The 20,607-nt window shown below is 55.0% G+C and overlaps 2 protein-coding genes across 13 annotated transcripts in view; one reads left to right on the top strand and one right to left on the bottom strand.

Moving 5' to 3' along the window:
- The window catches only part of CDIP1 (cell death inducing p53 target 1), a 23,914-nt gene extending 7,742 nt beyond the window's left edge, over window positions 1-16,172 (bottom strand). For 2 of the 10 annotated variants that reach the window (XM_051631997.1, XM_051631996.1), the window contains exon 1: window positions 3,024-4,322. The gene's annotated coding sequence lies outside the window, so the exon portion shown is untranslated. Of the gene's footprint in view, window positions 1-815; window positions 2,314-3,023; window positions 4,323-11,484; window positions 11,561-14,830; window positions 14,981-15,127; window positions 15,214-15,977 lie in introns of those variants that run through there. The other 8 variants (XM_051631990.1, XM_051631992.1, XM_051631991.1 and 5 more) reach the window with 8 other exon arrangements.
- On the top strand, window positions 15,171-20,607 carry C14H16orf96 (chromosome 14 C16orf96 homolog). 3 transcript variants are annotated; one of them, XM_051631931.1, is made up of 15 exons: window positions 15,171-15,712; window positions 16,324-16,428; window positions 16,722-16,802; window positions 17,326-17,412; window positions 17,520-17,652; window positions 17,952-18,037; window positions 18,241-18,351; window positions 18,708-18,863; window positions 19,114-19,202; window positions 19,425-19,487; window positions 19,574-19,669; window positions 19,766-19,889; window positions 20,023-20,122; window positions 20,263-20,355; window positions 20,477-20,607. In XM_051631931.1, exons 1-15 carry the CDS (start codon window positions 15,386-15,388, stop codon window positions 20,536-20,538), a joined length of 1,713 nt encoding a protein of 570 aa, XP_051487891.1. In that variant the 5' UTR covers window positions 15,171-15,385; the 3' UTR covers window positions 20,539-20,607. The 3 variants fall into 3 exon arrangements, with proteins under 3 accessions (XP_051487891.1, XP_051487890.1, XP_051487892.1); XM_051631930.1 differs by having other exon boundaries at window positions 19,084-19,202; XM_051631932.1 differs by lacking the exon at window positions 19,425-19,487 and having other exon boundaries at window positions 19,084-19,202.

Raw genomic sequence — 20,607 nt, 5'->3', positions numbered from 1 at the left:
AAGCTCTTCCTCCACAAAAAAATAACTTCTGATATGTAGAGAAGGCAAAAACCACACTGAAGTTACATCAATTAATGATATGACCACTTCCAGCTTTGCTGCAAAACAGACACAAACTTCACTTCCAGGCTTTTGCAAATACACCTTTAAGAGCCAAGTCAAGAGCTCCAAAGAACCCCAGCTCCCTCGCTGAGTCACAGAATGGTTTGGGTTGGAAGGGACCTTCAAGATCATCTAGATCCAACCCCCTGCATGGGCACCACCAGCCCAGGCTGCTCCAAGCCCCATCCAACCTGCCCTTCAACACTGCCAGGGATGGGGCTGAAGATTCTGTCTCTCTCAGATAATCATGTATAAGGTTATTCTTGAAAAATACATTTTTTTGGTAGAATGGGGGATGTTTATAGAGGTCTCTTTCTTGTACCTGCAGACATCCCAACATCCACTCACTGAATCATAACTTAAAATAGAAATATGCTAGGGAGAAGCCCCAAGGGCAGATCAGATGCTGGCAAAATGTCTTTTGACCTTTTAAAAGGGCTCTGGGGGGAGCAAGAAGAGACTGAACAAGGCAGGGTGGGATGAGAAATGGACAGAGTCACATCCTGGCTGTGGCTACCCTGGCATTTCCAAAGCCTCTCCAAAGCCCAACCTTGACCCTGCTCTGCAGGGTGTTCCCTGAGTGACCCCCGTGCTACCAAGCACACTGGGGACACTGCCCTCCCCACACAGGCACCAGTTCCCACAGAGCTGGTAGGGATGTGGTTCAGCTCCCCCTGCTCCTGAAAGCACCACAAACAACCCACAGCTCTTACCTTTGAAAGGAAAGATAGCAAAAATCCCTCCTGGAAAAGCAGTATCAGTGGTTACTTCTGCCTGGTTTTTCAGCAGAACAAAATAAAAGAGGTTTTCCCTGGGGATGAGCCAAACTTCCCCCTCAGCCTTCCCTCTTCCCATGCACATTTGCTGCCTCCAGCCTGCACAGCCTCTCCCCAGAGCCAGGAGGGAAGGAACAAGCAGCCAGCAGAGCTGCAGCCTCCTTTAGAGAGAGAGAGGATGTCCTGGCAACCCTTGAGCAGGAGCCACAAACCCCCTCCTCTTCCCAGTTAACCCCAGCAGCACCTCCTCAACCCATCAGCCTGGTCCTGGCCAAGACAGCAAGAGCACCCATGCCTGCAGGCCAGCAGCACAAGGAGCAGCTGGAAACCCAAGGACTAAAGGGAAGGCCTGGTCTTTTCCTGAGGGATTTTCCTGAGCTTTTCCAGCTGTGACTCTCCAAGCACAAGCCTTGCACCTCCAGCCCCAGCGTCCAGGAGCTGCCAGGCTGTTGGCACAGCAGCAGGTTTCTCCCACCCTTCTGCAGTCAGATTTCAGCTGCAAAAAACCTGCTCCTTCCAGGAGGACCAGAGGGTCTTGCTTTGCTCTGCTGGCAAAGCAGGCCAGAAGCTGTTCCTTCAACACAGAGGAGAGGGTTATTCACCACTCAACCCAGCTCTGTCAGGCAGCCAAAGCTCCCTGCTCTGCTCTACTGGGTGTGAATTTTCTGGAGGAGCATCCTGGTTGCAGTCAGTTACCCTGGGACCTCAAACATGTTGTTTGGTTCTCCCTGTGCCACCATCCCCCAGGAGGGACATCAGCTGAGAGCAGGATCCTTGCTGGATCCAGCTGCTGTTGTCCACAGCGTGACTTCTCAGGGCATGAAATCCAAAGCACAATCAGATCATCTCCAGGCTCAGCTGTCCTCAGCCAGAGATGCAAACTACTGCTTCATGCAGCTCCTCTGGGTGAATACCAGCAAAACTGGGCACAAAATCCCCCTGCTTAAGACCAGGATGGTTGATCCACCACATCCACAAAGGGTTACGTGCCTGTCAGGACCTGCTGCCACCTCCCTCAGGATTCTCTCCAGTGCTACTGGACTCCAGATGGGCTGACCAAGGGCTTGTTGGCTCTTCACACCAGGGCTGCAGGGACAGCCTTGCCAGGACCTGCCCAACCTCAACATTTGAAAGAGAACTGGCCAAAAGGAAAAGGAAGGCAAGTCTGGGGTAGCTCTTTGCTGCTGCCCACAACTGCAGGGAGCACCAGAGCTCACTGTGCTGGAGGGGACATCCCACAGGAGCCCAGGGGGGATCCAAGGGAGCCTGTGAGCCACCAGCCAGGAGAGACCATTGCCACACACTTCAAAACTGAACCCCAGCCCTTCTAGATTCAGGGGCACTGGGGAAGGCTCAGGTGTGGTGCACAGAGCACTCTGGACCACCAGGGCAGCTGAACCCAGCAGAGTTCCCTGAACATGGAGCAAGCACAGAGCTCGATACTTGCCCTGGAAAACAACCCCCCCTCCCACTCAGGAGGTGTCAGACCTCACCAGCTGGTGACCTGGCCTCATGGGAGAACACAGACCACAACAGACCAGATGTTCTCATGGATGCAAAGGTGCAACTTAGAAGAAATGTTCAAGACAAACCTGAGTTCCTCTGCACCTCGGTAACCTGCTCCAGAGAGACTGAGATGAAAAGGAGGGTGCTGCAACCCAAACCTCTGGGGAACCAGAGAGCTCCTCCATGAGACATTCACCAAAGCTGACAAACAGTCCCAGCTAACACTTGCTAAACCCCATGAGAAATCACCCAGCACAGCAGCTGCTGCTGGAGTCCTGTGCATCTGCTGCATTTTTTCCCCTGAGAGGATAAATACTGCATGACATCATCCATTTGATATCTAATTAATCATGTTAATAACATAATCTGCAACAGGACAAGGGGCAATGGGCACAAGCTGGAGCACAGGAGGTTTAACCTAAATATATGAAAATACTTCTTTCCTGTGAGGGTGGCAGAGCCCTAGGACAGGCTGCCCAGAGAGGCTGTGGATTCTCCATCCCTGGAGACATTCCAAACCCACCTGGGTATGTTCCTGTGGGATCTGCTGCAGGTGACCCTGCTCTAGCAGGGGGTTGGACTGGATGATCTCCAGAGGTCCCTTCCAACCCCACCACTCTGTGACTCTCTGAAACTCACCCATCAGGCACGGGTGATTCCCCAAACTCCAGAGTTGGCTTCTCTGGACCATGTAACCATGAGCTATCCTGGTTTTCTTCCCTGTGTTGGTCAAAGCCTCCACTGATCCCTTTGAAGGTGCTAGAGGAAGGCAGAAAAATCATAAGTTTTTCATCTACAGCAAAAAAACAACCAACCACCAACCAAAACAACCACCAACCAAAACAACCACCAACCAAAACAACCACCAACCAAAACAACCACCAACCCAAACAACCACCAACCCAAACAACCACCAAAGAAGTGTCTCCTGCAGTCACAATCTGCTCCCTGCCCATTTTCTCTCACGCAGAAAAGATGAATACAGGGGGATCACCCTCTACATCTCAGAGCACAACTCAGGATTTTCTGGATTTCCTTCCCAAAACTATCCTAAAAAGATGTTATTCCTTTATGCACCCCACTTTTTTTTCATTACTCCCTCATTCTACAGAAATTTGTGGAAAGCAAGTCAAATATGACAGCTCCATCGCCCCTGAATTGACCTGATTGGATGTGTCATTCCATTAAATAACACAGCAAGCTCCAAGGGAGAGGAGGAAACCAGAGGATCAGCACTTCTGGGGAGATGTAGCTGCATTTCAGTTGCAGAATTAATCAGAGCCCAAGAGCCTAGCCAGAATTCCCTTGCAGATTTTGCAATGCAATGAAACAGTTTTGAATACACTGGAGGTGATTCCAGATCCCTTTTCCTTCCAAGCCATGTACCCAAACATATGTGACAGTCCTGATGTTTCCTCACCCAAGCCCCACCTTGCTGCAGGACCCACTCCAGCCTCCAACAGCATCAGCATTTTCTGTCCTCACTCACAGCTCTGCCTGGGTGCCAGAGAAGCTGCTGACGTTCAGATTTAACAGGTACAGTGTCACCTTGTGCTTTTTTTTTCCTTTCTGAGGACTGGTGAGAAGTGCTCAGTGTCACTCAGTTGGATTTCAGGCCATGGCTCTTTGCAAAGGAGTTAAGCAGGAGAGGGTGTGTAAGGCCTGAGACCTCCCCTGAGTCCTGCTGCCAACAGGGAGGACTCATGCATGTCCAGAGGAAGAGGAACCCCCATGCTAGGCCACACATGTTACCACACTCACCATCTTCAAGATGACTGGGGAGTTGGAGCATCTCCCTGATGAGGAAAGGCTGGGAGAGCTGGGACTGTTCAGCCTGGAGAGGAGAAGGCTGAGGGGAGACCTTATCAATGCCTGGCAGTATCTCAGGGTGGGTGCAGGAGGATGGAGCCAGACTCTGCTCAGCAGTGCCCAGGGACAGGACCAGGGGCCACGGGCACAGGCTGGAACATGGGAAGTGCCACTGGAATATGAGGAGAAACTTCTTTCCTGTGAGGGTGACAGAGCCCTGGGACAGGCTGCCCAGGGGGGCTGTGGAGTCCCCTTCTCTGGAGATATTCAAGACCCCCCTGGATGCAGCCCTGTGGGATGTGCTCCAGGGGATCCTGCTTTGCTGGGGAGTTGGACTAGATGATCTCTAGAGGCCCCTTCTAACCTTGACAATTCTGTGATTCTTGCTCCCATGGCATGACCAGACCAGTTTCCAGACCAGAACCTCTCCCGGGGTGCCCCAGGGCCCCTCCAGCATGGGGCTCACTCACCCTATGGCAGTTTGACAGGAGCAGGGCACCCTGCCCTGCCCTCCCCTGCTCCCAAGCCCAGCTCACCTGGGCTGCTCAAGGACAGATGACAACACCCTAGCTAGCAAAGGGGGGAACCCCCTGGTATGATCCACACCCACTGTGTGTGCCCAGCAGCAGTGGCTCAGAGGGAACACTGGGACATACCCCTGAGTCACAGGCAGCTCCAGCTGGTCCCATTTCTCCCTCCAGTTCCAGCCAGACTTGGCTAGTCTGCACTGACTTCCAAGCCATTTTTCCTCCCAAGCATTCTGTGACTTTGGGTTCAGTTGGCAGCACCAAGTTCGTGACAACTCCTTCATAACCCCTTCCCCAAAACTCTGCTGCTGTCTGCTGAACAAAGCCAGGGAGGAGCTCCTGCATATCTGTCCCTCAAATCATGCCAGAAGCTGCTTCCCCATCAGCCTCGTTTGCCACTGCTGCAGTCCTGCCAGGGGACACAAGGAAGACATGCACAGCCACCTCGTTAGCCTGGCTTGATTAAATGTGAGCAGAGCTGACAAGAACATTGACCAGGATACAACTCAACTAGCCAAGATCAGCAAGATCTGCAGTCAGGCACACAGAGCTGTGTTCCCTTTGAAAACAAGGGTGAAGGAGCAGACACGATGTCCCAACACCTCTCCAGGCCACAGCTCCAGGCACCTTCCTAGTTTTGGCACACACCACCTGGACACGAGCTGCACCAGCCCCAGGACTGTGGATGAAGCAAGCAGAAGACCTCTTGCTGAAAATACACACACAGCTCCTGGATTCAAAGCACTGCACCTCCTCAAGTCCCTGCTCTGAGCTTTTCTAAACCCTTTTCCCTGCCTCTCTGTCGAGGCAGAATGAAAACGAACAGCATCCCTGGGCAGAGGGTTGGGAGCACTCCTGAGCCTGGATCACTGCTCCCCCAGCAGGAGATGAGACTGGTGAAAATTCAAGCCCAAAATACCAAGATGCCCTCAGGGCAGGTAAATAGCTCAGCTGCTGTGGAGGGTTCAGGACTGAGATCCCCTCCTCAGCCAGATAAATACAGAGAAACTCCCACAGTTACAACTTTAAACAAGCTGGGAACTGCTTTCTCTCTCAAAAGAAGAGCCCAGGAGCCAGCCCAAAACTGCTCCCACCACCCTCATGCACCCTCAACAGAGGCACGAGGGGGAGTCTGAAAGCCTGAGCCTGGCTACAATAACAACACCTGTAGCTTCAAAGTCATGAACTTCGAAGGAATCTCCGTCCCCAACATGCAAATATGTTCCAGACAACAAGTCTGTGAAAGAGCTACAACCAAGTCCAGGAGAAGAGCTGATTTGTTAAGGTCAGTGGAAATGTTCTCTAGCCCCAGCTTCACTCTCTTGCCCAAAGACCACGTTAAGATTGTGGGGGAGCTGAATGACCACAGGGAAGGGCAAGCTGAGGCTTCAGCACACACCCACACCTCCTGCCAGCACTTCCTGCTGTACCATAAAGCAGAACAAAGGTGCTAAGCTAAGTGGAAGACAAACCAAACACACCTTTAAGAAAGGAAAGAAGAAAGCACACACACACACAAGCAACAGCTATTTGTCCAGTGGTCAGTTAAAAACACGAGCCCAAAGGGGTGGGCAGCAGCCCAGAAATCCCACCTCCACTGCTCTCCTCCAGTCTTTGTCCTCCCCTCCAGAATCCCAGACTGGTTTGGGTTGGAAGGGACCTTAAAGACCACCTAGTTCCAACCCCTCTGCCATGAGCTTGGTGCCTGGGACCCCTGAGGACCACAAAAGCATCCCAGGCTGGAGAGTCCCTGCAGCAGAGGCAGAGCTGGCTTTGGCCTGTGCTTTCCTCCTGAAACAATCCTGCTCTGAAACCCAGGGGTTCCTCTGCCTCTCTTAAGAGGGTGGCCTGCTGCTTATGTGGAGAAACAATCAATAAAACCCAACTGACTGATCTTCATTCACCACCAGACAGAAATCTCATCTCAAATCACCAGCAGCACTACCCTGGACACAGCTATCACATCTATCATCCAAGTTATCTGCTGTGGGTACCAGCACGAGTGGGTTTTACAGCTGCACTGGGCAGGGCTGCCAACATCCCAACAACTCATCTATTCTCAGAAAGGCTAATTTAATCTGGCAGTGAATGTTCTCCAAGCCTCCTTGCCCAGAAAAGCTTTTCTCTTGGTTGGCTTAACAACAATCCAGCAGACCCAAAAACGTGGAGGGATGCTAAAGAAGAACACTACCCTTGTGTTTTGAGTCCTCTAGTACTCTTGTCCGAGCAATTTCTCTTGGTAACCAGAGATTTGGAGAAAACAGAGTGCCTCTGTTTTTTTTTTTAAACAGCCAACTGTGTTTTCAAGGCAAAATACACAACAGTTCAGGCTGCTTCCCCCTTGCATACAACTGGGTCTTGCAAGAAAGAGCTCTGCTCTTAGTAAGGCAGCAAAGCTTGTTGAGTATTAAGACACCACGTTCCCTTCTGACAGCCCCTCTGCATGGCAAGAGGAGACCAGCACCCCTTGCCCAGGGAGCCCTACCTGCCACTGGAAGGTGACTTTCCCCAGCCCACACTACAGGGGAACAAACTCCAGAAGGAATTCAAAAGCCCTCTGGGTTAAAGCAGCTGCATCACTGAAGCACTGCAGAGAGAGCACCCTGCAGATTTCCAGCCTCTGCCAGACCTGGGACAAGGGGGGAGCAATAACTAATTAAGCAATCAGAAAGCTTTTTTTTATTATTCTTAAATTCTAGTTCACCTTTTTCCCTCACTAGTGGAAGTGTGCACAGAGGCAGCAGGCATCCAGAGTCAAGCTGAGCCATTTGAACCCCAGTGTGGGGTCTCTTAATGAGAGTCACCATCTAGAAATGGTTCTCACCTTCATCTGCCCCTTGCAAGGGCACAGCACTGTCCCTTGGAACTGGGGGGGGGGCTAAACCAAGGGGGTTTAAAGCATTACCAAAGACACAGCTGTGCCAGGATAGCCCTCCATGCTCTTAGGAATGTCACCATCAACCTGCTGCAAAAGCAAAGCTGGTGCTGTGCAAGGATCATGCCTGAGAAGGCTCCTTTGGTACAAGAACATGCCCCAGATGGCATCCAAAAATTTAGGATAATTCAGTTAATTCAGGAACAAGACAAAAAATCTGAGGGAAGCAGAGCATTAAGACAGAGAAACAAACCAACCCTAAACCAAACAAAACAACAGTCCCCTTGTTCCTATCTGTCAGGAACCACTGTCCCAAGAATAGCCTGGTTTAGGGTCCAGGAAACTCAGAGAGCAGCAGGGAAGGGCTGAGTCATGGCCACTTGGAAATTAAAAAAAAAAACCACAACAAAACCCACAACAAAATAACCCAAAAGAGAAGAAAAAAATACGGAGAGCAGCTGTTCTGGGCCTTGGAGATATGGACAAGTCAATCCAGAACATATTAGCCCATCTTTATTTCTAAAAGCTCTGCAGACACAAGGTACTGCCAGAAAAAAAGCAGTTGACCCTCCCTCTGCTCCTGGGAGGCAAATTTAGCTCTGGCTGAATCAAGGAAAACTGGTGGTGCTTCCCAGCACCAGCCTCTCCACACAACACCAGGACACAAACTGCTCCCTGTTTCTACCCTGATCTTTGCCCTGATTTGCTCCTTTACAGCATTAGCACCCTGACACCACAAAGGCTGGGGAAAACAAATTCCCAAAGGGAAGTGCAGTCCCTTCCAGGGGTGGGATGAGCAGAGGGTCGGGAGCAGTTTTTCCACCCTGGAAGTGCACGAGGTAAAGTGTGACTTGGATGGGTTTCTTGTGACTTTCTGAGCAGAAGAAGTGCTCCCTTCTCTCAGCACTGCCCATCGAGCCCCCAGCAAGGCCAGGCTGTGGTTCAGTTTTGCTCAAGTCTTCCCAGGTGAGAATCTTTGTTTTGTGACCTAAATGAAATCAATTTTACAACCATTCTCCCCAGGACACCAATCTTAGTCACTCCCACATAATCTAAAAGATTGTACCTGCTCTCCAGCTCTAGGAGGAGCACGAGGGATTGCTGAGCACTGAGGGCTTGTTTTTAATACATTTCCTCAGCTTCCTCTCCTGTATCTTTGCAATCAAATAACTGTGTTTGGGGGAAAAAAACAATCCTATAATTCATTTTATCTTGCACTGTGAGGTTAATTCTGTCAGATTAAAACTGCAAAAGAAAGAAGTGGGAAGGCTCTCCAAATCAAATATAGAATAAAAGAATCATGGAATGGTTTGGGCTGGGAGGGACCTTAAAGATCATCCAGTTCCAACCCCCTTGCATGGGCAGGGACACCTCCCACCAGCCCAGGTTGCTCCAAGCCCCATCCAACCTGCCCTTCAACACTGCCAGGGATGGGGCAGCCACAGCTTCCCTGGGCAACCTGGGCCAGGCTCTCACCACCCTCACAGCCAAGAATTTCCTCCTCATGTCCAACCTCAACCTCCCCTCTTCCAGTTTTAATCCATTCCCCCTTGTCCTCTCCCTCCCTGCCCTTGTCCCAAGCCCCTCCCCAGCTTTCCTGGAGCCCCTTCAGGCACTGGAAGGTGCTCTAAGGTCTCCCTGGAGCCTTCTCTTCTCCAGGCTGAACACCCCAACTCTCTCAGCCTGTCCCCAGAGCAGAGCTGCTCCCTCTGAGCAGGCTGCCCATGCCTGCTGTCCCCAGACCCTGGAGATAACATGCACCCGCATGGAATCACACCTCAGCCACCATGTCTTGTCTCAGCAAAAGATTCAGTGGTCAAAAGACACACGTCAGGGCTTCCTTTGCACAGATCCACACAGCAGATACCATTGTGGGACACCAGTGCTCACAAGCACAATGCTGGCTGAGCTCTGGAAGGGGCTGGGAAGTGTGCTGTGTCTACATGATTATGGGTTACATTTTTTAAGACTTACATGATGTTATAGAGTAGAATCAGTTCATGTCAATGCTTGATAGAGACACTGTGTAGGAACAGGACGTGTCTCACCTGAGAGCCCAAGAAACAGAATCCAGCTCAGGCTGTGCTTGCTCCACCAACCAACCTGCCAGAATGATGGATGATATGGCCCAAGGTGAAAAGGGCACAGTGAGGAAGACTCTGAGCCATCCTCCAAGAGACCCCAGCCCACGACCACCCAGTGAGGAAGACTCTGAGCCTTCCTCCAAGAGACCCCAGCCCACGACCACCCAGTGAGGAAGACTCTCAGCCTTCCTCCAAGAGACCCCAGCCCACGACCACCGAGAGGCAGCGCCCAGGCGGGAATGGGTGGAGCTTTATGTAAATGATTTCTGGGAGATTATTGAGATATTATAATGAATTTGGGGAACTAGTTGGTATAATGCTAACTATTCCTTTGTGAAGTAAGGCATATGTATATTTTGAGTGAGTAAATATGTACTGCTTGTGTCTGTTGGTGTGTGTGTTTGGAGGAGTGATCCCCGTGCACCCAGCACTGCAATAAATAGCTTTATAGCTACACAGGGCTAGAGAGTTTTCTTCTTCATGTCATGTCACACAGACCAAGAGAGAGCAAGTCTCTGTGCTCCTCCTTTTTCATCTACAAAGCCCTTTTAGTCTGAGAGGGGGCTGTATTTTTGGTTTGTTTTTCAGAGAGCCAGTATAAGGCACAGGAGGAGCCCAGAGCCTCGCTTACCCCTCTGCAGCAGTGGAAGAGCCTGTCCCTGCAGCCTGAACAGGTCCCCCAGTCTCCCACCACCCATCTTAGGGGAATGGACCCTGTGGAGAAGGCAGCTCCCACAGGCCCAGCCTCTCCCCAGCACTGGGATTTGCTGGGATAATTACAAAACAGGGCTTCCACGTCTAGCCCCAGCCTTGACAATGACTCCCAGAACAAGAGCTCAAGGAAAGTGTCCCAGAGCAAAGGGGCTTTGCTCATAGTTTGAATTTTAAGTAAAATTCTTTTTCTCAGTGACCACAGCAACGCAAAAGTATATCAAGACGAAATACAGCTGGAGCATGGAGTGTGCATGTACCATGGTATGATGTAAGGGGTGGAATTGATGAGGGGGAGATGGAATGCGAGGCGAAAGGGTAAGTGTGTAGGTACACTTAAAGCTGGAACACTCCTTCCAAACCACTCCTTCCAAACCACTCCTTCCAAACAATGTAGAGCAGACCTTCTTTCTAAATGCAGAGACTGGCTATCACAAAAAGTTCAGGGACACACACTGTAGGGAATGTCTACCTGCACACTAGCTCAGGCCAGAGGGACCACTGGTACGTCTCACATACCACCCTTGCCTCAGCACAGATGCTTTATGATCTTACATTCCCTTAATCAATAAGATAACTTGGTACTATTCCATTTTTTTAATGTGCTAAAGAGATAAAGGAAACAGAACTGTTAGGAATGCAGAGCTACCTTATTAATCACAATAGGTAACAGAGAAATATATCACTTAATTAGCACGGAGAGCCCCAGCTGGCTTCTTCATTCTCTGATCGTCTCGGGTTTCACCATGTTTCATCAAGAGGTACAAAGTCAAACACACACAGCCCACAGCTGTTCTTCACAATTGCAAAGATGCTAATTACACTGCCATCTTTTGGGGTTATTTCTGGTTATTTTCTGACTCTAAATTCAGGCCTGCTGAGAGAGTTCAGATTAAAGACAGCTGCACTAAAGCAGGGCCTCACGCAGGAGATGAAGCCACGAGGCAGCTTCCTTCTCACCTCCACCCAAAGTTATGACCAGCCCAGGCCTGCTGTGCTCACAAACAACCCTTGTTCACCACCACAAATACAACCAATTTTAGGCTACAACCGGGAGGCAGCTCAGAATGAACGAGCCCAAAGCAAAACTGTACCAGCAACCAAGAAGTTCCCCTGAGCATCCCATGCCAGCAGCACGAACTGCGCTCCCGCGGCCTCAGAGACTTCATCCTGTGGAGAAAATGGGTTGTGGTTTCCTATGGCATCTGTTATAATTCCCTTCCCTTTGATCAGAGGAGGAGGCAGGTCCTTTGCAGAGCATGCAAAGATCTGACACCATTGAAAATCTCACAGCTTCTCACCAGTTGCAAGACGGACCCCGAGTGCCCGTCGGGAACCACAGGAAAAGGGCAGGGTGAAGAACACATCCTAAGGCAGAAGTTGCTGATCACATGTTTTTGGAAGGCAAACAAATAATTGTCCATACACGTCTTTGTTTGCAAACTTGCTCTGAAACTTTCAGGAGGGTCAACGGTTTTCAGGCTCTGCCTGTGTAACCTCTGCAAAATCAGGTCCTGGCAGCAAAACCAACCCAAAACCTCCAACCATCTGCAGGACAACACCAATTCCCACGACAAACCACCACTTTTGCTGTACAGAGTTAAAATCTTTCCTTTGAGAACATCGCTGACTGCTCCTCAGAGCCATGAGGCCCCTCAGCCTCTGTCTGCTGTTTCCCAGCTCTGCTGTCCTGTTCCCAGCAGCTTTGTGCACAGGCACTGACAGCACCCCCAGCACACCTACAGAGCTGTGGTAGTACCCCCAGAAGTGGTGCCCAGCCCTGGTGAAGACCCTACAAAAACGCTATTAAAAAGAGTTTTTAAAGCTTAGCTTCTTTCAGCCTAGGATATTCTCTCCTGATTAAAGCAATTCTAAGAAATCAAAGGTAGGGCTTTACAACAGTACCCCCAATAGACACAGAACATCTGATTTCATACTTGTCTTTACCCATAAGCAAAAAACTTGCCTCCGGTCACAGCAGATACTAGAAGTCTGTGTATCTTCTTCTTAAACCACCCATGCTCATGCTGGAAGATCTTTGCAACAACCACATCCTTTCAATACAAGTATTTACCTGCACAACTCACAGCAGAAGGGGGAAAAATATATATAATCTTTAAATAAGAAAGTTATTTTCATCCTTTCTCTCGCTATGTTTGTGAGCAACACTGGCAATGGGAGCACTTCTGCAGATGAGAAGACTGTCCCAAGGACCTCTGAAACATGCACAGTGGGGGTGCTGAATGGCCTTCAGCTGCAGGAGGGCACCCAGAGCCCATCTCCCAGCTGTGCTCCATGCAGAAGGAAAGGAGTTGCCATGCTTTGCATCCCTGTGTGATTCCCCAAGCACAGCAAGCATGGCTGATTAGGGAGTGAGCTTGGAAAACAGGCTCAGAAACCACAGCTCCCTCCATTCCTGACAGGAGCTGGGAGAGAGGGCTCCAGTTAGAAGAGAAGCAGGAGGAACTGAATTTCAGAACTGAATTTCAGGTGCAGGACCTGTTAAGGGAACATAAGAAACTCAGCACCACCTTCCATCTTCTTAGGAAGGACTCCAGTCCTGAGAGAGAAGCTCCCTCTCTGTTAACAAGTCACACTTGTGGCAAGATCTTCAGGCACTCAGCCTGTGAAGATGCACATCCCCTCTCCCAGCACCTCCCCGAGTGCAGCCCTGAGCAGACCCAGCCCCCTCAGCCCCATCACCTGTACAACAGCAGCTGGGAAGGACTGAGCACGTTTGCTCCACCTGCCCTCACTCACAGGACATCTTGGGGACATTGTTCCATCACCCTGCCCTTGCTACAGTCTCACTCCCATCTGTACTCACACCACATTAGACAGTCTCATATCAGTTCCTAAAGTGTTGCTTCCCTTCCTCCAAGCAGGAATTCCTTCCTGTCAAAACCCCTAAGGACAAAGCAGGGAAATCACTAAATGCTCCCAGGGATTTCCTGGGGTGCAGAGACATCACTACAACATTTTGACAGGGAAGCCCTGGGGAAAGGAAAGTTTCCAGCCTATGCTTTCCCCACTGACACGAGTCTGTTTAGCTCCTAAAAATGAATGACTGACACACTATGTTTAATACATTATGCTACATAATACCCCAGTTTCGTGTCCTGCCCACTCCAGTCACACCCTCTGGAAAGCTGAAGGGCCCCTGCTGAAATGAGAGCCCCATTCTGAGCACGTGGGTTAAAAGGGAACAAACAGGAGGGTATCCTGCATCTTCACCAAGTGTTTCTCAGCAAGCTTTACATACAACCCAAAACGACTATAATCATCATTTAAAACACTGAAAACACTTCCACTGAAAATCACTGTGCCTGGCCTAGTCTACCACCCAGCATTTTAGGCTCAGCCTGGAATGTGACAACTGCCCAGTCCCCTCCCCAGTTCTCACTGGTGCAAGGAGACCATCTCTGAACAGCTCTTCCAGCAACACCTCGGGCCGAGGGGCACACACCTTCACCTGAAGCAACTCAGAGAAGTTTGACCTTGGCCACAGAATCATTATCATTAAGGTTGGAAGGGACCTTAAAGATCAAGTTCCAACGCCCCTGCCATGAGCAGGGAACCACTAGACCAGGCTGCACAAAACCTCGATCAACCTGGCCTTAGAAACCTCCAGGGATGGGGCATCAACAACCTCCGTGGGTAATGCTTAGCATGGTCCCATAAATATGGGAAGATAGACCATGTAATAGGCCACGATGTCCTGCAGACAACCCAGAGGACAGTGCCCACCCCAGCCAGCCTGCTCCTGCTCCCCTGCACAGCCCTGGAGCTCTCCCCAGGGTCCCAAGCCCCATCCCTCCATTTGGCAGCAACCACAACCCACTGTGCTCTTCAGAAAGCAACCAAACAGCTTCTGCCCTTTGCCTCTCCAGTCCCCTCGGGAGGCAGGACCAAGACCTCACCACTCCAGTGGTTTAAAGACCTCCCAGCCTCCCACCAGCTGGCAGCCCCTGGGCGCTGCAGGACGAGCCCTCCTGGTTGCGCAGGGACCTCGCTGCCAATCTGCCGATGGACAGTGCCACCCCCACCCCCACCCCCACGTCTCGTCTTGCTTGTCGAGACACCCGAGCGGCCTTGGCCTCCTCTAACACAGGCTGATCGTTCCTGATGGCTGACCAGGCCGTTCCAGGCCTGCCGAGCAGGGATGACTGGAAACACACACACACACACACACAGAGCTCGTACCCAGGCCGGGCTCCCAGGAACCCGCCCGGGGAAGGGATCATGCCTGCCCGGGGCACAGCCGGGCCCCGCTGGCAGCTCTGCCGCCCCCTGCGCCGGCGGGCACGGCCTGGCAGCGCGAAAGCCTCTTCCCTCCCCCGAGCACACGACCTGCCTTTCCAACCGATTCGATTTCACCCCAAGCCCGCTGCTCCAGCCCAACCCCCCCCCCCATCCTCCCGCCCCGCTCCGGGGACTCACCTGGAGCCCGGGACGCTTTCAGCGGCCTCCCCCGCGGCGTTCCGAGGCCCGGCGGGAGCCCCGCGGCGGCCTTGCCCTCTCCCCGGGCCGCGGCCGAGCACAGAGCCCTCCTCTCGGCCTGGAGAAGCCCCCGCTCCTCGCACCGATCCTCACCCCTCTGCCCGCCAGCAGCGGCGGGCCCCGCTTCACCCCGCCCGGGCCTCCCTCCCCGCCGCCTCCTCCTCCGGCCCCACCGCTCCCCGGGCTCCACCCGGGCCCTCAGCCCGACCCCCCCGGCCCGCCGGGGGAAGCACTTACCGGCCGCCAGCTCCGGCGGTGGCTCCGGCACCTGCCGAGCCGGGGCGGGGCGAGGCGGGGCGGGGCGGGCCCGGGGCCTGTTCCCCGGGGTTTGCCGCCCGCCCCGGGCCGGGGGCTGCTCCCCTCGCCGGGCCGCAGGGCAGGGCAGGGCGGCAGAACCCCCGGGCCAGAACTCCCGGTGACGTCCCCTGTGACCTCAGCCCCGCTCCCCGCGTCCCCGTCCCGGGGCCGCCTCCCGCGGAGGGGCCGGGAGGCAGCATGAGCGTGAGGGTGCGGCTGGCGGAGCTGGTGGACATGGCCTTGGGCACGGCCGGGGGCGGCAGCCCGCAGCTCGGGGCCCTGCGCATCCTGCTGCGCGGCCTGCTGCAGCACCTCGCCCCGCTGGAGGCCCCGCTGCTGCTCGGGGAAGGGGAAGGGGGTCTCCTGGAGCCCCCCCCCGCCAGCTCGGCCGGGGAGAAGCCCGGCTCCCTCCCCCGGCAGGGGCGGCGGGGGCTGGGCAGGCCCGAAGGGCAGCCCCCCAGCAGCGCCGGGCAGGTGGTGCAGCTGCAGAAGAGTTTGGAAGTGACCGAGGAGAGGATGACGAAGGTGAGAAGCCGGCCCCCCTCTCCTTGGAGGGCGCCCGTCCTGCCCCGCAGAGCGTCCCCCTGTGCCGCAGCCAGCCCCGCGCCGTGTCCTGCCCCGTGTGCTGCCCCTGCCCACGCAGGGCATCTCGTGTCTTGCCCATCTGCTGCTGCCCCAGGACCAGGCGAGGCACCTTGCTGGCTCTGGTGGCCCCAGCTCCCCTTGGGATTCATTAAAGAGCAGTATTTAACACAGCCACTGGCCAAAGGTGGTTCCGGTCACTTCTTACCTGGCCTTGAGGCTCCGTCGGTCTTTTTAGTTCTGTTGGGTCCCTTTCTGCCCTGGCGAGGGTCCCCCCAGCTGTGCTGGGAGCTGGGGCAGCAGTGTCCTCAATGGGCTCCTGACCCCTGGCACAGCAAGTGGCTGAGCTGCAGGTGACCGTGGTGCTGCCTCCTGGCCCGGCTGTCCCCACAACGTGGCAGGATCCTGTGGGAGACATCGGCACAGCGCAGTTATTTGACCGCTCGAGTTCAGACCCCGAGTTGGAAACGCAACGTTTCTCCCTGGAGAAACCCATCCACATCCCCCAGAGCTCACGGGGACCCTGTGTCCCCAGCTAAACACGTATTCCTCAGGTGATGGACACGCTGCAGGAGATGCACAACACCATCTGCTCCCTGAAAACCACCGTCGAGGGGTTCCAGGAGGAGCTGCAGCTCCTGAAGGACAATTTCCAGAAGGTGTGTGTGTGCAGAGCTCTTGCTGGAGAGCTCTTGGGCAGAGGGGTTGAGCTTCCCAGGGACCTGTATGGACAGCAAGGGTGCGTGGGGTGACAGGGATGAGGTCCCAAGCCCTGAGGCGGAGCTGGGAGTTGTGGGATCTGCCCTGAAGCCCAGGGGTTTCAGGTAGACACTGTCCCCAGCCACAGAGCCCTGGCCTGGGCTGGGTGCTGCAGATCCCTGCCTGTCCCTGCTGCTCCCTACCCATTCCAACCCCTGCGGGTGCTGAAGCCCCTGATGCTTCTGTCTAACAGGATGGTCTGGAGGAGCTGCAAGAGCAGTCGGTGCAGCAGGATGAGCACAGCCACCTCCTGCAGAGCATCCTGGACCAGCTGGTGAGCAGGGGGAGTCCTGGCAGAGGGAGCAGTGTCTGCAGCACAGTGCACAGAGGCACTCAGCACCCAGCTCCTGGAACTGTCCCCTGGCTGTCCAGGGTCAGGCTTTGGCAAATCCTTATGGAAAAAACACTCAGGCCTCCCAAGGGCTGCCCTGGCTGTCATCACCTGCCTGGGCAAGCCTCTGGCTCCTCAAGGCTCTTCTGGCAAGGGTCCATGTTACCTCCCCAGCCACTGGAGCAGGCACATCCATCCCTGGGCACCCTATGTCCTGGTGGCTTCCACCAGCCAGCTCCACTTCTCTTGTCCCTCCTGCAATGCCAGGAGAATCATCACCCTGGGACATGGCAGCACAGGCCCAGGGGTGGATTTAACCCTCTAGATTTTGACGCCCCAGGGGACCTGCGGGGTTGGGGACAGTGCTGGGGGTGGTTGTAGGGTTTGGCATTGCCCTCCTCATGCTGGGGGCTGCCCAGGCTCTCCAGTCCTGGAGCAGAAGGGCTGATTTCTCTCCTGGTTGCAGGCAGAGGTGCAGCAGGAGCTGAGCTCCCTGCCCTGCAACGCTGCCGCTCCGCGCCGGAGCTCTGTCAGTGAGGAGCCTGCTGGTGAGGTGAGTGCTCCTGGGCTCCCTCACTGCAGGCTGGCAATGCCCCTTGGCACCAGGACTGCACGGGAATCTTCTCTCTTCCCAAATCCTTGGGGGCTGTTTCATTTCAGAAGCTTTCCAGCCGAGATCCCAGCCCTGAGCCTTTGCAGGAGCCAGCCCACGAGGCCCCGTGTAAGCTGAGCTGGCTGCTGGAGCAGTATGAAGCCGTGGGGACCCATGTCAGCCACCAGGAGAGCCAGGATGGTGAGCACTGACATCCCCACCACCACACCAGGGCCACCATGCTGGGTTGTGCCCCCAGACCCTTTGCAGCCCCCTCGTTCCTCTGCCTGGCTCCCAGCCAGGCTGGCATGGCTGGCAGGGACGTGGTCACTGCCCTCTGTGGCCCCAAAGGGTGTCTTGGTGCTGGCCATGCCCAGGGGCTGCCAACAGTACCGGGGAGTCTCCACAGCCATAAAGCCACCTGGGTTGGGGATGGCACTGTGCTGGGGGGCTGCAGGAGCTGGCACTGCACAGAGCAAATCTCTGGTGTCTGTTTTCAGCTCATCTGGGGACCTTTGAGGACACAGCTGCCCGACTGGAGAAGGTGCCGAGCGAGATGAGGCAGATGAAGGATGGAGGAGAGAAGGTGCCCAGCTGCACAGACCCCAGCGGGGCTGCCCGAGGGTCTGGGGGATGCAGCCCCATACCCAGCTTGCTGGGGATGCAGTGGGGCATCTCTGGGGATGTCCTTGCTATCCATTCACTGGGGCCACCCAGAAGCATACCTGCCTTGCCCTGGGTCCTGCAGCCAGCCTGTTTCTCACCTAGAGCCACATTTGTCCTCCTCAGGGGATGGATTTCAGCAGGGAGGTGCTGGAGCAGGTGAGGCAGCTGCAAGAGCAGTGCACCAGGCTGCAGGGAGCTGCAGAGAGGCTGTGGGGTGACACCAAGGACACCCAGGTGAGCACAGCCCTGGGCTCGTGCCTCGTTGGTGTCTGAGCCAGGCTGGGTACAGGCTTGCCCAGACTTGGCACGTCCCCACTCTGAAGTGGCTCAGTGTGCCAGGATTTTGTGGCCATGCCACACTGGTGGAGCTGGGGACAAACACCAGTGAGTGGCTCCAAGGAAGGCACAGGGGAGGGCAAGGGGCTGGGGGCACATGGTGGGTGTGGAGCCTGCACGGAATGGTGGAGCAGCCAGCTGTGAGCAAGGTGCTGCTGGAGCAGGGCTTGGGTGTTGTGAGCAAGCAAAGGCACGAGGGGATGGTGGCAGGGCTGTGGGTCTGCAGGGGACAGCTGACACTGTGCCCCCTGCAGAAGGCAGAGAAGGAGACCAAAGCGAACCGAGAGGAACTGCAACATGCCATGACCCAGCTGAGCGAGGTGATGCAGGATCTGCTGCAGAGGATGTCCCTGCAAGACCAGGATAGGCAGAAAGGCTTGGAGAACCTCCTCAGCAAGATAGACTCCAAGGTAGCACTGTCACCTGGGGAGGATGGTGGGGATGGGGAGATGCATCAGTCCAGGGAGCACCTCCCTGTGGGGTGAGGGTGAGCCCTAAATCTGCCAAGGCCAAGAAATGATTGCATCATGGCTGGCCATGTGTCCCAGGGTGTCCCCAACAGCCCTCAGAGGCAAAAGCATCCCTTGAAATGGGGCTGGTGTCCCAGTGAGACCCCCTGCCTCCCTGCAGCTGGACTGTGCAGTGCTGGCTCCCCTACAGGCCCAGCTGGAGCAGCTGTGGAAGCTCACCCAGCAGTGCCACTGCCAGGGATCCTGCTGCACTGCCACCTATGCCACCGGCTTCAAGAGGTGGGGCTGCTGGGTCCAATCCCATCTCATCCTACCCCATCCCATCCCACCTTGTCACCTCCTGCCCTGCCCCATCCCCTCCCACGCTGTCCCATCCTGCCCTGTCTGTCCCATCCAGACTCTGTTTGTTCCACCCTGCCCATGGAGTGCTGGCCACCCATGGGACCTGGCATGGTCCCTGGGGTGCTGGCAGGGTGCTGAGCAGCCTCCCCTGTGCTGCAGGCAGCTCTTTGATCCAGCCAAGTGCATCTCCTGTGACAGACCCCTGACCTCAGCCCCGGCTCCGTAAGCAGCATGCAGCCCCCCCAGGGCAGACCCCCACTTCCACTAGAGACTGCTGCTTGAATTTCCCTCCATGTTCTCATCTCTAGGCCCTTGGTGACAGTCCGAAGGAACAGGCAGCTCCTCCAGACCCATCCAGCCTGTGCCAGTGCCTCCAACTGCCCGGCACAGCGGCTGCCAGGGAGGTGAGGTTCCCAAGCACTTGCCACGTCCCTCTCTCCCCCCCCTTTTTGGGTCCCTCTCCCTGGACAGGAGGGGTAATGTTGGTGCTCCCTGCCCAGGGAGAGCAAAGGGAGCAGCAGGGCCAGCCGGGGCCCTGCAAGTCCTACGGGGCCACTGTCCAGGTCCAGCTCCCTCATGACCATCTGTCCCTGTGGGAACCCTGCAGGCTTTGCCAGCAAGAACGTGAGTCCCCATCCCCAAGTGTCCCTGTGCTCTGGAAACCCACCCAGCCCACCTGGGCTGGGGTGAGGGGACTGCTGCAACCTGGCTGCAGCCTCAGGGCACCTCCAATGGCACTGGCTGCTCTTCCCTTTAGAAAGAAGTGGATATTTTGGGCATCGACGGCATCATTTACAAGGGCAGGCTGAGCTCCCCACCTGCCAGCAAGGCCACCACCGTGGGCAAGGACTTCCCAGGTAGAGGAGCAGCCCTGGAGCACTGTGTGAGCTCCAGCCAGGCTGTGCAGCCACCTGAGCTGGCATGTCTGACTGAGGACAAGCCACCAGCAGCCCCTCATCAGGCTGAGCTAACAGTGTCCCTGCTTCTCCCCCCAAAGCATCCAAGACCCCCCAGCCCTGCTCTCAGCACATCACAGAGAAGACGCGTCGTGTCTCCAAGTACAGCAGCCGCTACGTGTCCCCCTACTCATGTGAGTGGCTGTCCTTGGTGTCCCCCAGGCCACTGGCCTTGCCACGTGGGCTCAACCTGGTGCTGAGCACTCCTGGGGGTGTCATACCCTGTGCAAGGCAGTTTGTCCTTCTGCATTGCAGGTGCTGCCACACGAAGACCAGCCTCTCAGGGGGCTGGTGGCAAGAGGACAGCAGGCACCTGAGCTGGCCAGGGCCTGTGAAATGGCACTGGGGTCTGGGGAGGGGACAAGCACACCAGGGCTGTGCTGCCC

This window comes from Apus apus, chromosome 14 (genome assembly GCF_020740795.1).
Source record: "Apus apus isolate bApuApu2 chromosome 14, bApuApu2.pri.cur, whole genome shotgun sequence".
In the NCBI taxonomy this organism is placed as follows: domain Eukaryota; kingdom Metazoa; phylum Chordata; class Aves; order Apodiformes; family Apodidae; genus Apus; species Apus apus.
The sequence above is the reverse complement of the archived record's forward strand: the minus strand, read 5'-3'. Positions and strand labels throughout refer to the sequence as shown.

Bases quoted from the DNA above. Each gene is read 5' to 3' on its own strand.
- C14H16orf96 (XM_051631930.1), top strand. From the start codon at position 15,386: ATGAGCGTGAGGGTGCGGCTGGCGGAGCTGGTGGACATGGCCTTGGGC. The intron at 18,864-19,083 runs GTAGCACTGTCA...GCCTCCCTGCAG, and splicing joins TCAGCAAGATAGACTCCAAG to CTGGACTGTGCAGTGCTGGC. The intron at 19,890-20,022 runs GTGAGTCCCCAT...TCTTCCCTTTAG, and splicing joins CAGGCTTTGCCAGCAAGAAC to AAAGAAGTGGATATTTTGGG.